Source organism: Trichoderma camerunense (assembly GCF_050948025.1).
Source record: "Trichoderma camerunense strain CBS 138272 chromosome Unknown V8C40scaffold_1, whole genome shotgun sequence".
Classification (NCBI taxonomy): Eukaryota; Fungi; Ascomycota; class Sordariomycetes; order Hypocreales; family Hypocreaceae; genus Trichoderma; species Trichoderma camerunense.
The window spans coordinates 3,685,775-3,702,728 of record NW_028145369.1 but is presented as its reverse complement, the minus strand read 5'-3'; the positions used below and the strand labels follow the sequence as shown (position 1 = coordinate 3,702,728).

At 49.8% G+C, this 16,954-nt stretch overlaps 6 protein-coding genes across 6 annotated transcripts; 5 read left to right on the top strand and 1 right to left on the bottom strand.

Annotated features, from left to right (window-relative positions):
* Nucleotides 1–636: 636 nt before the first annotated feature.
* Nucleotides 637–1,453, top strand: V8C40DRAFT_279689 (uncharacterized protein; the record flags this gene model as incomplete). Its single annotated transcript, XM_083221275.1, has 3 exons — nt 637–723; nt 773–844; nt 900–1,453. The coding sequence occupies 3 exons, from the start codon at nt 637–639 to the stop codon at nt 1,356–1,358; spliced, it is 618 nt and encodes a 205-aa protein (XP_083079844.1). The 3' UTR covers nt 1,359–1,453.
* Nucleotides 1,454–2,108: 655 nt separating this feature from the next.
* Nucleotides 2,109–3,069, top strand: V8C40DRAFT_272327 (alpha/beta fold hydrolase; the record flags this gene model as incomplete). Its single annotated transcript, XM_083220345.1, has 3 exons — nt 2,109–2,178; nt 2,228–2,859; nt 2,917–3,069. The coding sequence occupies 3 exons, from the start codon at nt 2,109–2,111 to the stop codon at nt 3,067–3,069; spliced, it is 855 nt and encodes a 284-aa protein (XP_083079843.1).
* A 1,293-nt stretch (nt 3,070–4,362) lies between these two features.
* V8C40DRAFT_231746 (SUR7/PalI family protein) lies at nt 4,363–6,106 on the bottom strand. The gene is made up of 3 exons (XM_083212990.1): nt 5,741–6,106; nt 5,204–5,665; nt 4,363–5,141 (listed from the first exon to the last, which is right to left on the bottom strand). The coding sequence occupies exons 1-3, from the start codon at nt 5,876–5,878 to the stop codon at nt 4,788–4,790; spliced, it is 954 nt and encodes a 317-aa protein (XP_083079842.1). The 5' UTR covers nt 5,879–6,106; the 3' UTR covers nt 4,363–4,787.
* Nucleotides 6,107–7,426: 1,320 nt separating this feature from the next.
* On the top strand, nt 7,427–10,200 carry V8C40DRAFT_231744 (uncharacterized protein). The gene is made up of 4 exons (XM_083212989.1): nt 7,427–7,863; nt 7,923–8,177; nt 8,256–9,316; nt 9,376–10,200. Exons 1-4 carry the CDS (start codon nt 7,596–7,598, stop codon nt 10,084–10,086), a joined length of 2,295 nt encoding a protein of 764 aa, XP_083079841.1. The 5' UTR covers nt 7,427–7,595; the 3' UTR covers nt 10,087–10,200.
* Nucleotides 10,201–12,319: 2,119 nt separating this feature from the next.
* Nucleotides 12,320–14,309, top strand: V8C40DRAFT_21737 (sugar porter family MFS transporter). Its single transcript, XM_083212182.1, has 3 exons — nt 12,320–12,535; nt 12,706–13,844; nt 13,907–14,309. Exons 1-3 carry the CDS (start codon nt 12,466–12,468, stop codon nt 14,237–14,239), a joined length of 1,542 nt encoding a protein of 513 aa, XP_083079840.1. The 5' UTR covers nt 12,320–12,465; the 3' UTR covers nt 14,240–14,309.
* An 807-nt stretch (nt 14,310–15,116) lies between these two features.
* Nucleotides 15,117–16,950, top strand: V8C40DRAFT_21817 (uncharacterized protein). Its single transcript, XM_083212195.1, has 2 exons — nt 15,117–15,904; nt 15,989–16,950. The coding sequence occupies exons 1-2, from the start codon at nt 15,231–15,233 to the stop codon at nt 16,716–16,718; spliced, it is 1,404 nt and encodes a 467-aa protein (XP_083079839.1). The 5' UTR covers nt 15,117–15,230; the 3' UTR covers nt 16,719–16,950.
* The last annotated feature ends 4 nt before the right edge of the window (nt 16,951–16,954 follow it).

Below are 16,954 nucleotides of genomic sequence, written 5' to 3'. Positions count from 1 at the left end.
TTTAATTTTCCGGTTAATACATCTGTTGATGTATTGTGCTAACTTGGGGTACTGTTGATTTACAGTGATAAACTTTGTTAAATGTATTTGCATTTATTTCACTGCTATAGAGTATTTGAGTTACTTACAGAGTCTACGGAGAACTTATAGGCCTCGCTTATACACTTGCTTATACACTTGCAACTGTTGGTTTCAACCCTTAACAGGCTAATGGAAATGTTACTAAGCCAATGGACAGGTAGCAAGTAAGGTTTCGCATTTCGTAACCCACTTAGGAAGGCTCTAATTCGATCGCGAAAGATGGCATCAGCAACTTAGCATATACGAATATTTTGAACATATTGCTACGCTGACCTTGTTGTTTATGCCTCTTTAGTATGTTGCTATGCTGATCTTGTACATGCTAGGACTAGTCAAGTGGCCTGATACTTTCGTTGCATCTCGAATCGACACTCCCCTGTGCAAATCGGACTCCACAATAGTCAGTCAATTGGGTTATGGCTTACACAAATCCAAGAGTTCATTCATGTATAAAAGGGACGTCCATTTCCTCCAAGTAAAGAAGAATTCAACACAGGACTTCAGAGAACAAGCATTCCTAGATCTTTTACACATTCTCCAATATCGCAATTCGCCATGGCTGTTCTGTCTCGCGTCTTCCTGGCCGCTGCTGCCGCCGCCCTTGGGGCCTCTGCTCTCGGTGCTCCTGATGTTACTTTGACAGTGAGTCGGGCAATAGAATGTTATTAACAAGATGGCTAATCTTTATTAGTTTGACGATATCGCGGTCTCCAATGAGGAATCATGCGGAAGGTCGCAGCTTTCTCAGGAGGATCCTTACCACGTAAGTTACTGATGTCTTTTCCCTGTGCCTGTTAGTGAGCTAATGGCAACGTTAGGGCATCATTATCACCGGCACTGAATACAACTTGGTCATCAACTCCACCAAGACTGCTGCTTGTCCCAACTCTCAGCCCTTCACTTACTTTGCTGAATGGGCTTCCTCCGGCAGCAACGTTCTCCTCAACCTCGCCGATGGAATCAGATTCCACGCCCCAGAGTCGGAGAAGCTTAACGCGGGCTTTTTCCATGCAGGATTTGTCTACGGCGAGGATCAGCTGGCCCCGGGTATCACGAACGTCACTGTTCAGATTCATGTCAAGACTTCCGACGGAAAGGACCAGTTGTTCCAAGACTTTCCTCTCACGTCTGGAAACTTTGGACCTTGGCAGGTTTTTGTCAATGAAACCAGTGCCGATTGGATCCAGGTTCAAGGCTATGCTTTCGCGTATACTGGCTCTTCTGTTATCACCACCACCAACCTTATCGTTGATGATGCTGAGCTCTGGTATGCCTAAGCAGTTTAAGGAATTATTAGTATCTACCATCTCGTTATTCCGTATATAGAGACTGGTATATTCATGTTGATATTTTAACTTCTATCACCACATAGTTTACGAAAATCAATGTTTATGATTATATATGTTGATTCCCTTCTTTTGCCGTACTTACTGCCGAGTTGATTAGATGTTCCCACTGAGTGCACGTCTAATTCTGACCAATTGTGGAGATTTATGTGACCAAATTTGTAATACAGCGATTCCCAACTGACAGTATCACGGCCGATTGTTTCATCACGCGAATTTGTAAACAATTCACAGGAAACAGATGGTGCATAAAAAATAATTGCACCGGAACTCGCTCGTCGTGCAGGTTCCTGTTTGGGCAAAGCGCATCGATTTTAACCCGACATGGCTGCGAGGGAGATCTCGATTATTGCCGCTCTATTTACCGAGATGCAAATCCGGTAAAGCTACTCCGTAATCTCTCGGGAGCTTTGTTGCTTTTTGATGGGAAGAGGTCTGCTTCCTGAAATAGGAGACTGCCTCGATGTATTGTTTTCTTGAACATGTGGATAGTAGATTCGGATTTGTAGGAATTCATAATGAGATAGAAAGAGTTGTCAATGTTGCCTGCACTTGGCCAGCACATTGAACTGTATATAATACGCTGTATGCTCTCCCGTTCAACAACATGTTCATCATCAGATAGCAAGATCAAACTCGATATATATTTCAAGACAAACTATTCATCATCTCTCCATCAACATGTCAACCCAGCAAACAGCCAAGACCCAATATGTACAGGCTCCCAATGGAGCCAAGTATGCTTACCGCCGTATTGGAGCCGCCACAGGAACCCCTTTGCTCTGCTTGGGCCATTTCAGGTCTACAATGGATCATTTGGGACCCTCTGTTGATCAATACCATCGCGGCGCGTCGAAATGTGATTCTCTACGATTATCCTGGCGCAGGCCGAAGCACTGGGCAGGTCGCTTCAACAATCCGCCAGATGGCTGCTGATGTACACACTTTCCTCGGCCTTATTGGTGTCACTGAAGTCGACGTTCTGGGATTTAGCATTGGTGGAATGGTGACCCAGCTCGTCGGACTGAATGCACCGTCTACCATCAAGGTACGGAAGCTTGTTCTTTGCGGCACCGGTCCCAGTGCTGGACCAGAGTCGGTTCCTACTCCAAACATGGCTGGCGTTTTGGAACACTCTGGAGCCAAGCACATGGAATTGCCGCAGATGCGAATCTTGTTCTTTCCTATGACCAAAGAAGGAGAGTATGCTGCTCAGGGTTATTGGGAGAGAATCCACGAGCGAGGCGTCGAGAGCCCCGGTGAAGAGCACGTTAAATTTCTCAGCGACGGTCTGACTGATGGAGGCGACGGAATGAACACAATGCGCAACGGTATTACTGAGTTATTTACGCCCGAGACCTCTCAAGGACTCAACGGATCCTATGACAGACTCGCGGATTTGAATATGCCTGTTCTAGTAGCAAACGGTCATGTAAGTGTGCTTTACCATCTGTAACGAAGCCCTTGTGCTAATATCTACTTGATGTAGGACGATTATATGCTCCCCACTGTCAACAGTTGGGTGATTCAGCAAAAAGTACCCAACGGAACGCTCATTGTTTACCCGCGAAGTGGCCACGGCTTCCTCTTCCATTTCCCGACCCAATTCGGCAGGGATGTGCTGAACTTTTTGGAGTCTTAGCTGATTGATTCGATGGGCCGCTTTCGGCTGAGAGCATTATTCGTGAATTGTCTTCGAGAAACCACTGCCATAGTTGCATAGGTTCATCAATTCTAGCGATGTTGAGAAGCCATACTGTAGCTTAGGGGGAGGAAGAAAGATTGTGTCTCTATTTACAGACTACCTTGCAATGTACTTTTTTCTTAAATGGTATCAGTCTTCAATGATATGTCGTGTCTGTTAGAAGTTGATGTGGGTGTTGCTGCAGCAAAGGAGAGTTGTTCAAAATGATGATGTGCTCAACCAACGTTCACCCGGAAGTGTGATGAGATCATCAGGTGACATAGGTCCAACTGTGATAAAGCTGAACTCGAAGCAGTGGAAGGCTGGGAGGCAGTCGTTGGACTTGACATTCTGAATTAACCCAGGATGAAGACACCCTTGCTCAATCTACCCTGAACCGATGCTCGATCTTAAATATGAGGTAGAGACACTTGCTGTATAGAATATACATCATCATTATGTATACAAGTTTATATTACAGCACATTTGTTTTGATGAATTACAAGAGTTGCATGTATCATTGTAGACATTGGCCTTCGTTGCTGTATAAACGATTACCATGAGCATGTGGGAGAATCCAAAATGATGCAGAAGAGGAAGCAGAATTTCACCCAGCCTATGTCTACTCTCCTGGAATTTTTTACAGTGAATCTATTATGAACGCTATTGTTCAAACTGAGTTTCCCATTTCTTCAATCTTTTTGTAGTGTAATTCACGAGGAAGCCTCAGCTGAGAGACACCGCCACGAATGTTCGTGGAGACCTTGCCGAATGTGAAAGAGCAAGGGTCGTTGGCATCACAGCCTCCCTGCGCGGTAAAATGGGGCTATGCAGTTCGTCCAGACCCTCGTCGTAGGGCTGAAGCCAATAATGGCAGTATTAGCGTCGTCGTGAAGCGTTCTCTTTCATTTATTGGGCCGGCATTATTGACCTTCTTGGGACTTTCCACTTGTCCGAGGCTATTGCAGCAAAGGCGTATATGACTTCTGGTTGCGCACCTGTCATATTCCTACCGGTTGCGCCCTTGAACTAGGATCATGTCACGCGTACGGAATTTATTTACCAATATCGTTAGCAACAGAACTCGTAGGCTCAGCTTCCCTGCCTGCAGCAAGTGATTCAGCCTACCTAATGCGGCCGCAGGGTATTATTGCTCCATATTCCAGCTCCAAATCCACCTGGCTGCATATTCGGCGAATTGTGAAGAGCACCGGAGACAGTGGTCAAAGCTGTCACATTATGTTCCAATGTGACAGGTTATATTGATGTAAGTATCTGAAGCCGATGAAGGTGACGGCCTTTGGGAATCAGGCTTTGACTTACACCAATGAGTTCTGCATTATTCCGCAAAAGCATCAAACCCTACACCTTGCCGGAATATTATGAGAAAACCCGTAGGCTTGTGTGAATTGAGACATCAAAGCATGCTGAGTAAACCAAGTGAGACGAATGTCTTAAAATTTATACATTTTGCTTGAGCATAACAGCTCTGATATAAGAGTTCCAGCACTGGCGCCTATAATTTGTCCCCGTCCATTGACAAAAATCACGCTCTATACATCAAGGTAAAAGAAAGAAAAGAAAAGCCAACCACTCCTAAAAATACTATGTACACCGTGTAAATTCTCTCTTTTCCCCGTCCTCATAACATAGGAAGTTGGTATCCCATTGCGTGTTTATTTGTGGCGGTATGGCTCATATGCCGTATTTGTGTTATCGAAGGTGGGCGCTGGAGCTGTGGTATGCCCCCCGTGAGAGGCAGAGCCAGCTCCCATATCAACCTTTTCGTAGTTGTGCTGCGGAGCAGAGCGAGGAGCTGAAGAGCGGCCCGAGCAGCAACAAGAGCTGAAGAGCCACAGAACTGAGCTTGCCAGGGATAACGCAGCGGCGAGCCATGATGCGGCAAAGAGGTTGCCGCCCAAGTTGGCCTTGACACCGTATTCTTTGAGGGACGAGTTAAAGACACCGGTTAGGACTACAAACAGAGCGGTTGAAGTAATGCTTGCGGCGAACATGAAGATGGTTGCAACCTGTAGAAATTTGTTAGTAAAACGGTACGTCAGATGCTCAAATGCGACAAATTTAGACTTACCACAGCCACGACGGTGGTAGCCAAGCTTCCAATGCGGCTGAAAATAGCCGAAAAGCCAACCAGCAGCTGAAGACAGGTAGTAGCAAAGGCAAGGACATATGAAACAAACATCCAGTGAGACACCTTTTGGTAAGTCTTGAGCTCAGACTGGAGGTGTGTTGGGAGCAAGTCAGGCACGCCGCTGATGTTCAAGTGCCAGACCTCTAGCGGGTTGAACCAGAAGCTTCCCTTGGGCTTGCTGCAGAAGTCGACCTCAAATTCGTTGCCCTTCTTTTCTCCGGAGCAATAACCGAAGAGACCAATGTTGTAGAAATCGCGTAGTTCGCCGTCCTTCTCCGCCTCCTCCATAGCCGCGGCAAGCTCCTCGGTGGCATTAGCATTTCGCATAGCGGTTGAGGTGAGGTTCAGCAGCTGGTCGCCAAATCTAGTCGCTTCAACGGCCGTGACATTGGAGAGATCGGCCTATGAGAATTAGTTAGAGGATTCTGCGCAGATAGACGGCATTCGAAATCTGCGACGCAAGCCAAGAAAACTCACCCTCATAAAGTACAGCTTGTTTAGTGTGGCTGAATCAGAGTCCGTGGAACCGATGCCCACGAAAATGATGGCAACTAAAGCACCTATCGTCCATAGATATGGCACCGCGATGCACGCGATGCGACCTCCCTTACCCATTTTTGAATAGAAGACGATACGACAATGGCTAAAGACTTGACAAAGAAAGGAAAGAAAGGAAAGTCGACGCAGACGGCTCGAGTTTTGCCAATATACTTATGCCACGCTTTGGCGGGAAGCGGCTCCAAACATACAAGCAGGGCGTGCGCAGAGTAAGTACTAGTTCTGTAAGCCCGCAACAGCAAAAGGCGTTTGCTATAATAAATGAGCCAAGGCCAACTGTTCGAGCCGCCAATGCACAGCAAACTCCTAATTAGCAAACTAAGTATAAATTTAGAATCAGCCTAGAAGCGGGCCGGTCATCATGGGCTCAGCCACGCTGGCATTAGCTATCTGACAGAGTGTGGATCAAGACCCTGAAGCGAGTTGACAGGGTTGCATGCTTGGGAAGAGCTTAGTATGACACGGTCGAAGAGCTTAGTATGATTGTGGTTAGGAAGCTGACAGCTGCGATAGGGCGGAAACGCTTGTTTTCTGTTCCTGGAGAGGTGCCAGAGGTGTGCCGGCGTTGCAGATGAGCCCAGCTCTGAGCTTACAGTTGACAAGATCGTCAGGGATCAGCATATATTGTTTAGTAAACCATGCCGGTAAACAATTTCGCGGAGTTGATCACAGCGAATAGTCCTGGGAATAACTTTAAGACCGGACACTTTCGTCGGAGTTTGATCCCAGAATCGGACCAGACTTGTTGAGTCGGACCCATTAGTACAGCGTGAAGAAGCCAGCACACTAACTATTTCTCTAGTGTCTTCCTTCCCCCGCCAGATTCGGGCGGTTCTTTTGGAGCTCCGTAAATCTGTTGGTGCTCATGATACTACGGCAGTTATTATGGTGCGAAAGGTGTAGAGAAGGATGCAGGAGGATCCATATCAGCCCAACGGCACATTGCCGAGTTTGTCCGTGCGTGTAGATGCCTGTTCATCACATCATATGCCTGCCGAACTTGCCCGTGCTAGTAGAAGTCTGCGGTCACTGATCACGTCAAACGCCCGCATAGGCGTTTAAGGCTCGGCTCTAGCTGTGGTTTAGTTGTACTACTATTATATATTTTGTCTATTTCTTGATATCTTGTATCTATTTCTAGTTGACTCTCTATTACAGTTTGTCCGATGATTGGTAGTGAGGCCCCGAGTGCAGAGTCCAACCCAATGGCTTCATGTGGCCAAATCAGCATCGTGTACTCCTTAGCTTGGGGTGGTTGGAAATAGAACGACACACAAATCAACAACTAATCATGTGAAATTACATCAAGTTCAGGACCTAAACTAGCATTCCTACCGTGTTTTGAATACACATCTGTGTAAGCACCCAACTTCACCGCAGCTTTGGACAGTTAGGCTGTGTTTGCGGGTCGCCGTCAGCCCAGACAGGGGTGGGCTGTGTGAACTCCATTATGCCTCGATTCTTAGATCTCTTTGGGGAAAGCGCTGCGCCCTAAAAAAAGAAAATGGCCTTGATGGAGTCGACCTATCCTAGCTTGATAGTGAGGCTCTGAGTTGGTGGGCTGTGTGCGGCAAGTTCAGATAAATATTCATGGGGACAGGCCAAGCTCCATAAACAGCCAAGCCAAAGAGAAGTAAGAGTATTACCACAAACACTTAAGAGTAGTGTCGTGGCTCTCTGACCCTTTCTCTCTCTTCTCCTCTTCTCCATCCAGCATTGTTTTATTATTTGTGTACAGCGTTTTGTCTTTATTCCTTTTGTCTTCATAGAAGTGATGGCTTGGTTATCACGCCTCTCCGCCGTCGCGGCTCTCGCGACAACGGCACTCGCCGCAGAAGCATCAACATCATCAGCAAAAACTCCCGCTGCCGAGCCTTGTGCACAGATTGCCGCCTTGGTTAAAAAGGGTGTGGACCGATTTTCGAGTGAGCTTGGACTTGCTTGCTTGGAATCACTACCTTTCAAGTCCGACCTCGCAGTGAGCTTCGTCGACGACTACACCAAATATCTTCAATGGCAATCCACAAGCGAGATTCTGAGAGGTATGTCTTGTCCTTCGTCCTCTTCCCTCCTGTAGCAGGGTCTAATAGGGCATATCTAGATCCGCCCAAAGGCTCTGTCTCCTCCACCATCGACCTCTTTGGTGGCATGGCAAACATTCGTGATAGGGCATCCGCCAACCTGTACAAGTCCCAATACGACTTTGACCTCGACTTGACCCATCTCATTGGCTTTGCAAATGATGGCCATCTCGCTCTCACGCCGTGTTCATTCGGCGCCATGGCCTGGCTCAGCCCTCTTTCTTTAGTTTCGCTCTCTACTGATGGTGTTGCTATTCCCAAACTTTACACGCTATGTAAGTACTAATGCATCTATATATGTACCTTCCATCCCCATGGTCAGATGCAGTTGTCTAACCAAGTATGGCAAACAGCGGACGGCAAACTCCTAGCAGCCGGAAACAAAGACGTATCACCCGTGATACTCATCAACGGAGTTGGTGCCGAGGTGTATATCGAGGAACTCTCCGAGAATGTCGGTCTCCAGGACGCCGATGCTCGATATAACTCCATGTTGGCCAACGTGCCCATTGGTCGCGATGGTACGGAGAGCGGTGGCGGCTTATCCGTCTTCCAATCATTCCCAGGCGTCCACGAGTTCAACGTGACATATGGCAACGGAACGCTGGCTTCTTACCCTCTCACCACAGGCATTTTCACTGCCCTCGGCGATTTCACTTTCCAAACTGGCGAGGCGCTGTGGGATGCCATCTGCGACCCCGCGTCTGCTAAGCCCTCGAAGAAGAGGTCTGTCGATGACATTGTCAAGAACATTAAGCGAAGGGATGAGGCAGCACAGGAGAAAGCCGCACCCGAGACATACCCCAAGCCCGTTGTCAAGGATCCCTTCAACCTGTTGATCGGATACTTTCCTGATGATACGGAGCTCAAAGACGTTGCTATCCTGACTGTTCCTACCTTTTCGACGTCGGGCGATGGCCTCCCAGATGGCCAGATCAAGAACTTTGCTCTCGAGGCTCAAGATTTTGTTAAGAGGGCTCTCGCTGCCGGCAAGTCCAGGATCATCATCGACGTCACCAACAACGGCGGAGGTATTGTCGACTCGGGCTTCGGTTTGGTCAGCGTCTTCTTCCCCAACATGACCATCTTCTCGGCAACCCGATTCCGCTCTGTTCCTGCAACCCAGTTTATTGTCGAAACCGTCAGCCGCGTCAAGAATCCCTCCGACAACTTGCTGCTGACTCAGTTCGGCTTCTTCGTCCCCGAACTGGTCCAGCCAGACCAAAAGACTACGTTTAAGACCACGGAAGATTTCCTGGGCCCCTTTGAGACATTCGGTGTCCCCTCAACGGCAATTGTCGCCGCCAATGACTTTGACGAAACCGACCCCAACTCCGCCCCCATCAATATCTTTGGTCTTGGAGGAGGCCTCAATGAAACGGCGCCTCCTTTCAAGCCCGAGAACATTGTCATTGTAAGCAGCCATTTCTCCCCCTGATAATCCATCTTCGTTCTTTTACTAACAGTCACTAGCTCACTGATGGCCAATGCTCCTCAACCTGCACCATCTTCATCAACCACATGATTCCCTATGGCGTCCGTGTTTTCGCCGCTGGTGGTCGCGCCCAAAACGGTCCCATGCAGGGAATCGGCGGTGTCAAGGGCAGCCAGGTTCTCGAACTTGAAAACATCTCACAGCTTTACGACGAGGCCAATGAACTCGTTCAAAACGCCACCGACGCCAAGAAGCCTCTGTTCACCGAAAAGGAATACTCCGTGTTCTCAGCCGCCATCCCTCCTCCCCTGGACAAACTTCCCTTCCGAGTCAGCTCAGGATCAGTCAACTTCAGAAACGCATTTGCTCCATTCAACGACCAGGTCCCTACCCACTTCATCTACCAGCCCGCCGACTGCCGCCTGTTCTACACCGCTGAGATGCTTGGCAAGCCGGAACTGCTCTGGGTGAACGCCGCCAAGGCCGCCTGGCACAACGGTGCCTGCGCCTTTTCGGTCGCCCCTACCAAGGCCATCAAATCTGACGACGATGCCACCCCATCCTCTGGATCCGTCAAGTCTGACCCGACTACTACGGCGGCTCCTAAGCCAACTTCTACACACTCTTCGGATGACACTCCCGCGGCGTCCAGTGACACATCGTCTTCCAAGAAGAAGACCCTGTCTCCAGCCCACAAGGCACTTGGCCTGCTGCTGGCCATGGCCGAGGGACTGAGGCCCCAGGACTAAATGAGTTGTTTGTTTTAGAAAAAGGTTGTTTACCCAAATAGATTGGGCTTGTATATAGAGATTTTATAGCTACCGGATATACCATTTCAATTTTTAGTTCATTTTACAATTGTACTCTTAATAGCTCTCACCCGTGCTTCGTATTGCTTCCCGTAGCCTTGTAAAACAAGAAGACCTAGATTCTCCAGCAACCAATCTCTCGCCATCACGCACTATATCGACCCACTCCTGCCTGTGACTCTAGGCCTAGGGCGAGCTCAGATCTTGTCAGAGCTGTGGAACCTAGGTGTAAGTCTGTTCCTTTTTTTCCTTTATTGCAGTAATACTCCCTCGAGAAAGCGTGGGGGCACATGCCGGTGCTGATTTTTGGCTTCGTGGTTTACCAGGCTCCTGAAACGATGAAAAGAATGAGAAGGAAGCAATTTGTAAACAGTACACAAGTCATGTCTCTTATGAACACAGGTAGTGTTTCTCCGATATGAGATCTACACAGTTGCAACATCTTTCAATCTGCCAAGGCCCTAGCAGACATGTAGTGTACATGTAGTACTGAAGCTAGCATCAATCCCACCACATCCCGCGCCGATTAATTTCTTAGAGATGCTGCGCCAAGTCTCTGCCGAGTTCCTTTCCGTGTTCTGTGCCTCGTGGTGGCGTCGGAGCCACAAAAGAGACACAATGGAGAACCGAAGGGGCGAATAGTATTTTTTCTCAATGTCACAAATTGCTTTGACAAACACTCTGTATAAAGGAATAATTATTGTCCAGGGCTAGTTAAGCCACACAAATTTAGCCACAAAGACTCAGTATCTCGAAAGTATGGCCATTTATGAATAACTCTTCAAAGACAGCCAAGGCCGCCAAGCGCCAAGTTAGACTACGGATGAATACGTGGTTATTAATCCCTAGGGCCCGTATATGTAGTTGCGTACGGTAGTCGGTCCCGCGAAGCCGCCGTGGGGGAAAGATGCCGAGAAACGACCACAAGCGTCATTGCATACGCTACCAAAGACGAAATTTCCAACGATCACAAGGAATGGAGATATACTTTTGGAGAGCTCGCTTTTTGAGTCCCCATAGCTTCTATTCGAAGACGCCAGTTCAGCCTTCTTAGCCAAAACTGTGGATCTAGATTTTCCATGAATCCGCGTCCATTATTGCTTCCAGAAAAACCAGCTTCACAGCACCTTTGTGTGTATTGGAGTGACTCGTAGTGAATGTAAAAAGCATGTGTAGCTCGGAGCAATTCCCCGAGGTGCAGCAAAGACAAAAAGAATTATTGAAGGCTATTTGAAGCATGACCATGAAGTTCCTAGTGGCCGTCCTATTGGAACGCTTCCATTGTGCACGAATCCTGGTAAGCCCAAGTGTTGTGCGGCCTGGCATGTGGTTGTGTAGCGTCGGATGCCACCCCAACCATGGGAATATGGTCTAATCTGGAAGCTAAATGCAAAGGCATGAATACGGATGGAGGAATGCTCCCTTGCTGTTGGCTCTAGAGGGTGAAAGGATCGGCAGCCATATGACCGAGCCATCTCGGCGCCGAATATGTGTATGCAGCCAACCTTCATGGTGTTTTCTCCTCCTTATAAATCACCTCTTCCATCCACTACCCAAACTTGAAAAAATACAATCAAAACCTCATGACGAGTAAAAGATCCAATAGTGCTCCATCCTCGTCAACAAAGTGTCCTTTCTATCCTCCCTCCTCATTGGCGGGTAAATCCAAGCAGACAGTAAAGCCACCGGCATCTCGGCAACGCTCCCAGCGAAGGCATGACTCCATCCCCCACACCCTTCGGGCTGTTTTAAAGCGAGGCCATTGCCCCAGCCTTGGCCCAAAAAGTCCTCCTTAGCCGTCTTGAGCCGTGCGTAGGTGCGGGGATATCAGCCTCCATGCGGGGAGTCTAGCTGGGGAAATCAGGGAATCAGCTTCGCGCGATTTGTCCCCTTGCCTTGAAATGCGGAACCACAGGCGCCGTGCCCAATCCATCCTCCACGATTTTCTCCCCCATGGGCACATGGGGATGGGGTATGGGGTTAGCTTTGGGGAAAGTGAGAAAGAAAAAAAGGCCTACTACTACTAAGCAAGAGAAGGCGAAAAAAACAAACAAGGGATAACGGCCCTGTTCGAAGGTCTATCCACCTTTATCCCGCCAACCGACGCACAGCTACGGGCGTTAGCGCACCGCAATATGGATGATCGGCTTATTTAACGTTGTTGCTCACTTGTGGATGGGACGAAAGGATGAATTGGGTAACAGACGGGAGAGAGCTCTCGTTCATATATCAAGGGCATGAGACCCCCCTCGAGTTGATGTCTGCTCGTACAGTAGTTGGCATCTTCTGTGGTTGGGACTGGAAGTAGAAGTCGCCAATATGAAGTTCTTTAAGAATTATCGCGTGTATATCCTCACGTCGGTGGCCTACCTGGGCTCACTGCTCTTTGGTGTGTTTCCCTCAACTCTTTCTTTCTTTGTCTCTGTCTCTTCGCAATGTCCGGAAACAAATTACTGTAGCTATTGCTTTCTTGTTTCCGGCATTCATCACCATGTTCCAGTTGACGAAACCGAGATCCATATAATGTATACGTGCTAACATCTCCTCTCTCTCTTCAAGGTTATGATACGGGTGTCATGGGCAGCGTGCTCGCCCTCAAGAGCTTCAAATCAGACTTTGGCCTGCCCACAGACTCGAGCGGCTTCGCGTCCGCCGAAAACGCTCATGTATCCTCCAACGTAGTGTCCCTGCTCACGGCCGGCTGCTTCTTCGGCGCCATCACGGCGGCTTTCCTCAACGAACGCTTCGGCCGACGCTACTCCCTCATGCTCTTCACCGTCATCTTCCTCATCGGCGCGGCTGTCCAGGTGAGCGCGAGCCACACCATTGGCCAGATCTACGGCGGCCGTGTCATTGCAGGCTTTGGCATCGGCGGCATGTCCGCCATCACTCCGGTCTTTGTTAGTGAGAACTGCCCGCCGGCCATCCGTGGCCGTGTCGCCGGTCTATTCCAGGAGTTTCTCGTCATCGGAAGCACTTTCGCCTACTGGCTCGACTACGGCGTGTCTCTGCACATCAAGCAGAGCACCAAGCAGTGGCGCGTTCCCGTCGGCCTCCAGCTTGTGCCGGGCGGCCTCATGCTGTGCGGCCTCTTCTTCCTCAAGGAGTCGCCGCGATGGCTGATGAAGAAGCAACGCCACGAAGAGGCCCTGCGGTCTCTGGCCTACATCCGCAATGAGTCTGCAGACAACATGGAGGTGCAGAAGGAAATGGCTGAGATCCGAGCCTCCATCGAGGAAGAGATGGCCCTTACCGAAGGCGTCACCTGGAAGGAGACATTGAAGAAGGGCAACTGGAACCGTTTCGCGCTGGCCTTTGGCATCATGTTCTGGCAGCAGTTCTCTGGAACCAACAGTATTGGATACTACGCTCCCGAGATCTTTGAGACAGTCGGCGTCAGCAGCACAAACTCATCGCTGTTTGCGACTGGTGTCTATGGCACCGTCAAGGTTGTTGCCACGGCCATCTTCCTGTTCATCGGTATTGATCGATGGGGTCGCAAGAGGAGTCTGATTGGCGGTGCCATCTGGATGGCCACCATGATGTTCATCATTGGAGCTGTTCTCGCGACGCATCCGCCGGACCCCAAGAGCAGCACGGTTTCATCGGCGTCCATTGCCATGGTTGTCATGATTTATCTCTACGTGATCGGCTACTCCTTTTCCTGGGGCCCAACTCCCTGGGTCTATGTCTCTGAGGTAAGAGATGATTTCCATATATCCATCATAGTATGTCGTCGTATGCTAACCAACACTATTAGATCTTCCCTACACGTCTCCGTGAGTACGGTGTTGGTCTCGCCGCCTCCACGCAGTGGTTGTTCAACTTTGTCATTACGGAAATCACGCCCGCTGCCGTCAACCACATCGGCTGGCGCACGTTTATCATGTTTGGCTGCTTCTGCTGCGGTATGCTGGCGTTTGTCGTCCTCTTTATCAAGGAGACCAAGGGCCGCACTCTTGAGGACATGGACATTTTGTTTGGCCTCATCAGTGAGGACCAGCGACTGGCGGACGTGGAGCATGTGCTCAACAAGGGCGTTGAGCTAGAGCACGTTGAGCGTGAGGAAGTTACCCCCGACAAGGCCGTGTAATTGATGATATGAATGAAATGAATGAGTACCTTGTTGAAATGTTTTTATATCTATATACCTGTACCTACCTGTACATGCATCTATTAATGTGATGGGCTGGTGATGCTGTTGATACCATTGAGGTTGATTGTTTACTGCACTTAAAAGTTCATGTGCAGTCTCCGCCAACGTGAAACCCATGTGATTTTAAGATTTGAACCCCGTCCCCTTTCTCCATTCAGCGTCACGCCATTATTGCTAGTAATTCTACAAGTATCAATTGAGCTCAAATCAATTGTAAGAATTGCAAGAACAGAGAGAGAAAACAAGGGTCTCGGGATCAAAGTTCGGAATAACGCTTTTCCCTGAATGCGCCGTGACTGCATCGCGTTGCATCACAGCCTGGCCAAATACCCAAAAGCAACAGGCAATACGACTCTGGGTCTGCAAAAGCTGCATGCCCTGCAGTTAAAATCGAAAGCACCGACGTCTCTCTCCTTTACCGCCAAATTGCAATAATAGTCACTCGTACATCCCATCGCATCAATCCATCGCATATCGAGTCGAAGCAATCCACCGCCATGAGCTGACCGCGGCGGATACGACAAAGAATCTTGAAGAGAAAACGACAAGGGAGAAAAAAAGGAGCGACTCTCGTAGGTTGCCCTGTGTTTTCATTTTCACTGTTTGTTTGTTTATTTTGTTCTTCTCCATTCCACCTCCCTGCCTCAATGCCATGCCATGCGCAATACGGGCATCGTATCGTGTCGTGTCATCTATCATCTGTCATCTCCCATCTGCCCTGCCTTTTACGACATTTTGCATGAATTTCCTTATTATTACTTGCCACGAGAAACGGAGTAGCACAACTCGCTAACGCAAGACAAAATTAAGCGCCGCTTATCGCCTCGATCCCGAGCGCGCAAAACGTTGCAAGGCGAAAAGAGCCCCCACGACCCAAGACCAGACCCCAATAGTGCCAATCCAATAAAAGCAGCCCAGAGCAACAGCCATGGCGCCTTCAAGCGCCACCTCGGGCGCCCTCTTCAGTCCAGCGTCGCTCAACCTGCCGCGACCATCCACCCGCGACCGAGATCGCCGAGATCGTGACCGAGACAAGGATAAGGATCGTGATCGTGGCCGTGATCGTGACCGTGACCGTGATCGAGGCCCTCCCGACAACTCCTCCTCGTCGCTGTCCGCCGTCCGCAGCAGCTCCAAGGAGCGCAAGGCGTCCTTCTCCTCGCTCAAGGCCTCGCTGCCGGGCTCTCGACGTCGCAACGCTGCCAACAACCACACCGCCAACGCTAACACCGATACACCTGCTGTTCCCGACCTCACCCAGGCACTCGCTGCTGCGGCCAAGATTGTGAGCAAGGACAGCGCCATAAAGGACAAGGAAAAGGAAAAGGAGAGGGAAAAGGAGAGGGACCAGGAAAAGGACAGCAGCCGGAGGGACGCCATTGAAGGGCCTCGAGTGCCGTTTAGCCCCCCCGAACCATCCATGATCTCGCGAGCCGCCACCGTTGCTGCCATGGTGCCTCCTCCAGCAACGCCGGTCGAGGCGCGTCCGGGCATGAGCAGCACCATGTGGGCGTTGGCGCAGGGCGAGGCGCATGTGCTTCACCAGCAGATCACGGAGACGGCCCAGAAGCGGGTGTCGACGCTGGACTACCTGCGAAAGGCGTAAGTTTGTTCTTCATCTTTCATCTACAACGAGACACATAACATAAAATACATGAACTGACCATCATCGTCACCATCAAACAGCCACGAGGGCCGCGTCTACTGGTTCAACACATACCTCTTCGATAAGCCCGACCTCTCCCGCATGCCCAGCTTCGACCCTCGCAAGCTCTCCCGCAAGGCCACCAACTACCTCCTCCTCGGCCTCTCCATCCCCACCATCCACGACCTCTACTCTTCCACGCCCCTCGAGTTCCTCCGCTGCCTCAACGCCCTCCTCGCCGAGTTCGACTCCTTCCAGCAACTTCACGGCGACTCCTCCACCGCCGCCCTGACCCGCGCCCGCATCCCCAACATGTTCCGCCGTCCCGGCACGAAAACCCGCCGCTCTACATCCGCAGACGTCACCATTGACGATTCATCGGCCTCTGGCCACCACTCACCCGCCGGCGGCTCCAACAATGCTGGTCCGGCGCCCGCTGTTATGAACTTTGCGGCCTCCGAGTCCGACCTGCTTCCCGGCGAGGAATACACATATCTATTAACACCATCATTGCCTTTCGATCCCGACTTCTTCGAGACGTTTGCGACGCTGTGCGATGTGCTCATTGACTGCTACACGCGCTTCCTGGCGCTGGTGCCGTCGCCCAGAGAGTGCTCAGCTCCCATTGCCGAGCTCTTTACCAAGGCGGATTCAAAGATTCGTAAAATCATCGTACAGGGCGTGGTTAAGGATTTTGAAGACCACAGCAGATCACACGCCAGGTCCGAAGTGGCGGGCTTGGGCAAAGTCGTTTTGGGAGGTTTAATGTGAAGCAGACATACAAGTGCAGGCTACTTTTTTTTCTTCTTCTTTTTTCTTCTTTTTTTTCCTCGTCGAATTATGCGGTGCTGGAATCACGGCGGCTATACCAGGCCCGAATGGGGGTCATAATTGGTTATATTGGATTTGGAAGCGGCTGAGGTGTGAATTATTTGGAGTTACGGCGGATAGACAGCTATGCGGAATAGTTGATGCAATTAACACGGCCGGAAAGGGGCCAGAAAGGA

What these genes read in the sequence shown, in the direction of transcription:
- V8C40DRAFT_231744 (XM_083212989.1), top strand. Translation starts at nt 7,596, where the DNA reads ATGGCTTGGTTATCACGCCTCTCCGCCGTCGCGGCTCTCGCGACAACG. An exon ending in CACAAGCGAGATTCTGAGAG is followed by an intron (nt 7,864 to 7,922) that starts GTATGTCTTGTC and finishes GGGCATATCTAG; the next exon opens with ATCCGCCCAAAGGCTCTGTC. An exon ending in TCCCAAACTTTACACGCTAT is followed by an intron (nt 8,178 to 8,255) that starts GTAAGTACTAAT and finishes TATGGCAAACAG; the next exon opens with CGGACGGCAAACTCCTAGCA.
- V8C40DRAFT_21817 (XM_083212195.1), top strand. Translation starts at nt 15,231, where the DNA reads ATGGCGCCTTCAAGCGCCACCTCGGGCGCCCTCTTCAGTCCAGCGTCG. An exon ending in CTGGACTACCTGCGAAAGGC is followed by an intron (nt 15,905 to 15,988) that starts GTAAGTTTGTTC and finishes ACCATCAAACAG; the next exon opens with CCACGAGGGCCGCGTCTACT.
- V8C40DRAFT_21737 (XM_083212182.1), top strand. Translation starts at nt 12,466, where the DNA reads ATGAAGTTCTTTAAGAATTATCGCGTGTATATCCTCACGTCGGTGGCC. An exon ending in CCTGGGCTCACTGCTCTTTG is followed by an intron (nt 12,536 to 12,705) that starts GTGTGTTTCCCT and finishes TCTCTCTTCAAG; the next exon opens with GTTATGATACGGGTGTCATG. An exon ending in CCTGGGTCTATGTCTCTGAG is followed by an intron (nt 13,845 to 13,906) that starts GTAAGAGATGAT and finishes CAACACTATTAG; the next exon opens with ATCTTCCCTACACGTCTCCG.
- V8C40DRAFT_231746 (XM_083212990.1), bottom strand. Translation starts at nt 5,878, where the DNA reads ATGGGTAAGGGAGGTCGCATCGCGTGCATCGCGGTGCCATATCTATGG. An exon ending in ACAAGCTGTACTTTATGAGG is followed by an intron (nt 5,666 to 5,740) that starts GTGAGTTTTCTT and finishes TAATTCTCATAG; the next exon opens with GCCGATCTCTCCAATGTCAC. An exon ending in CTACCACCGTCGTGGCTGTG is followed by an intron (nt 5,142 to 5,203) that starts GTAAGTCTAAAT and finishes AAATTTCTACAG; the next exon opens with GTTGCAACCATCTTCATGTT.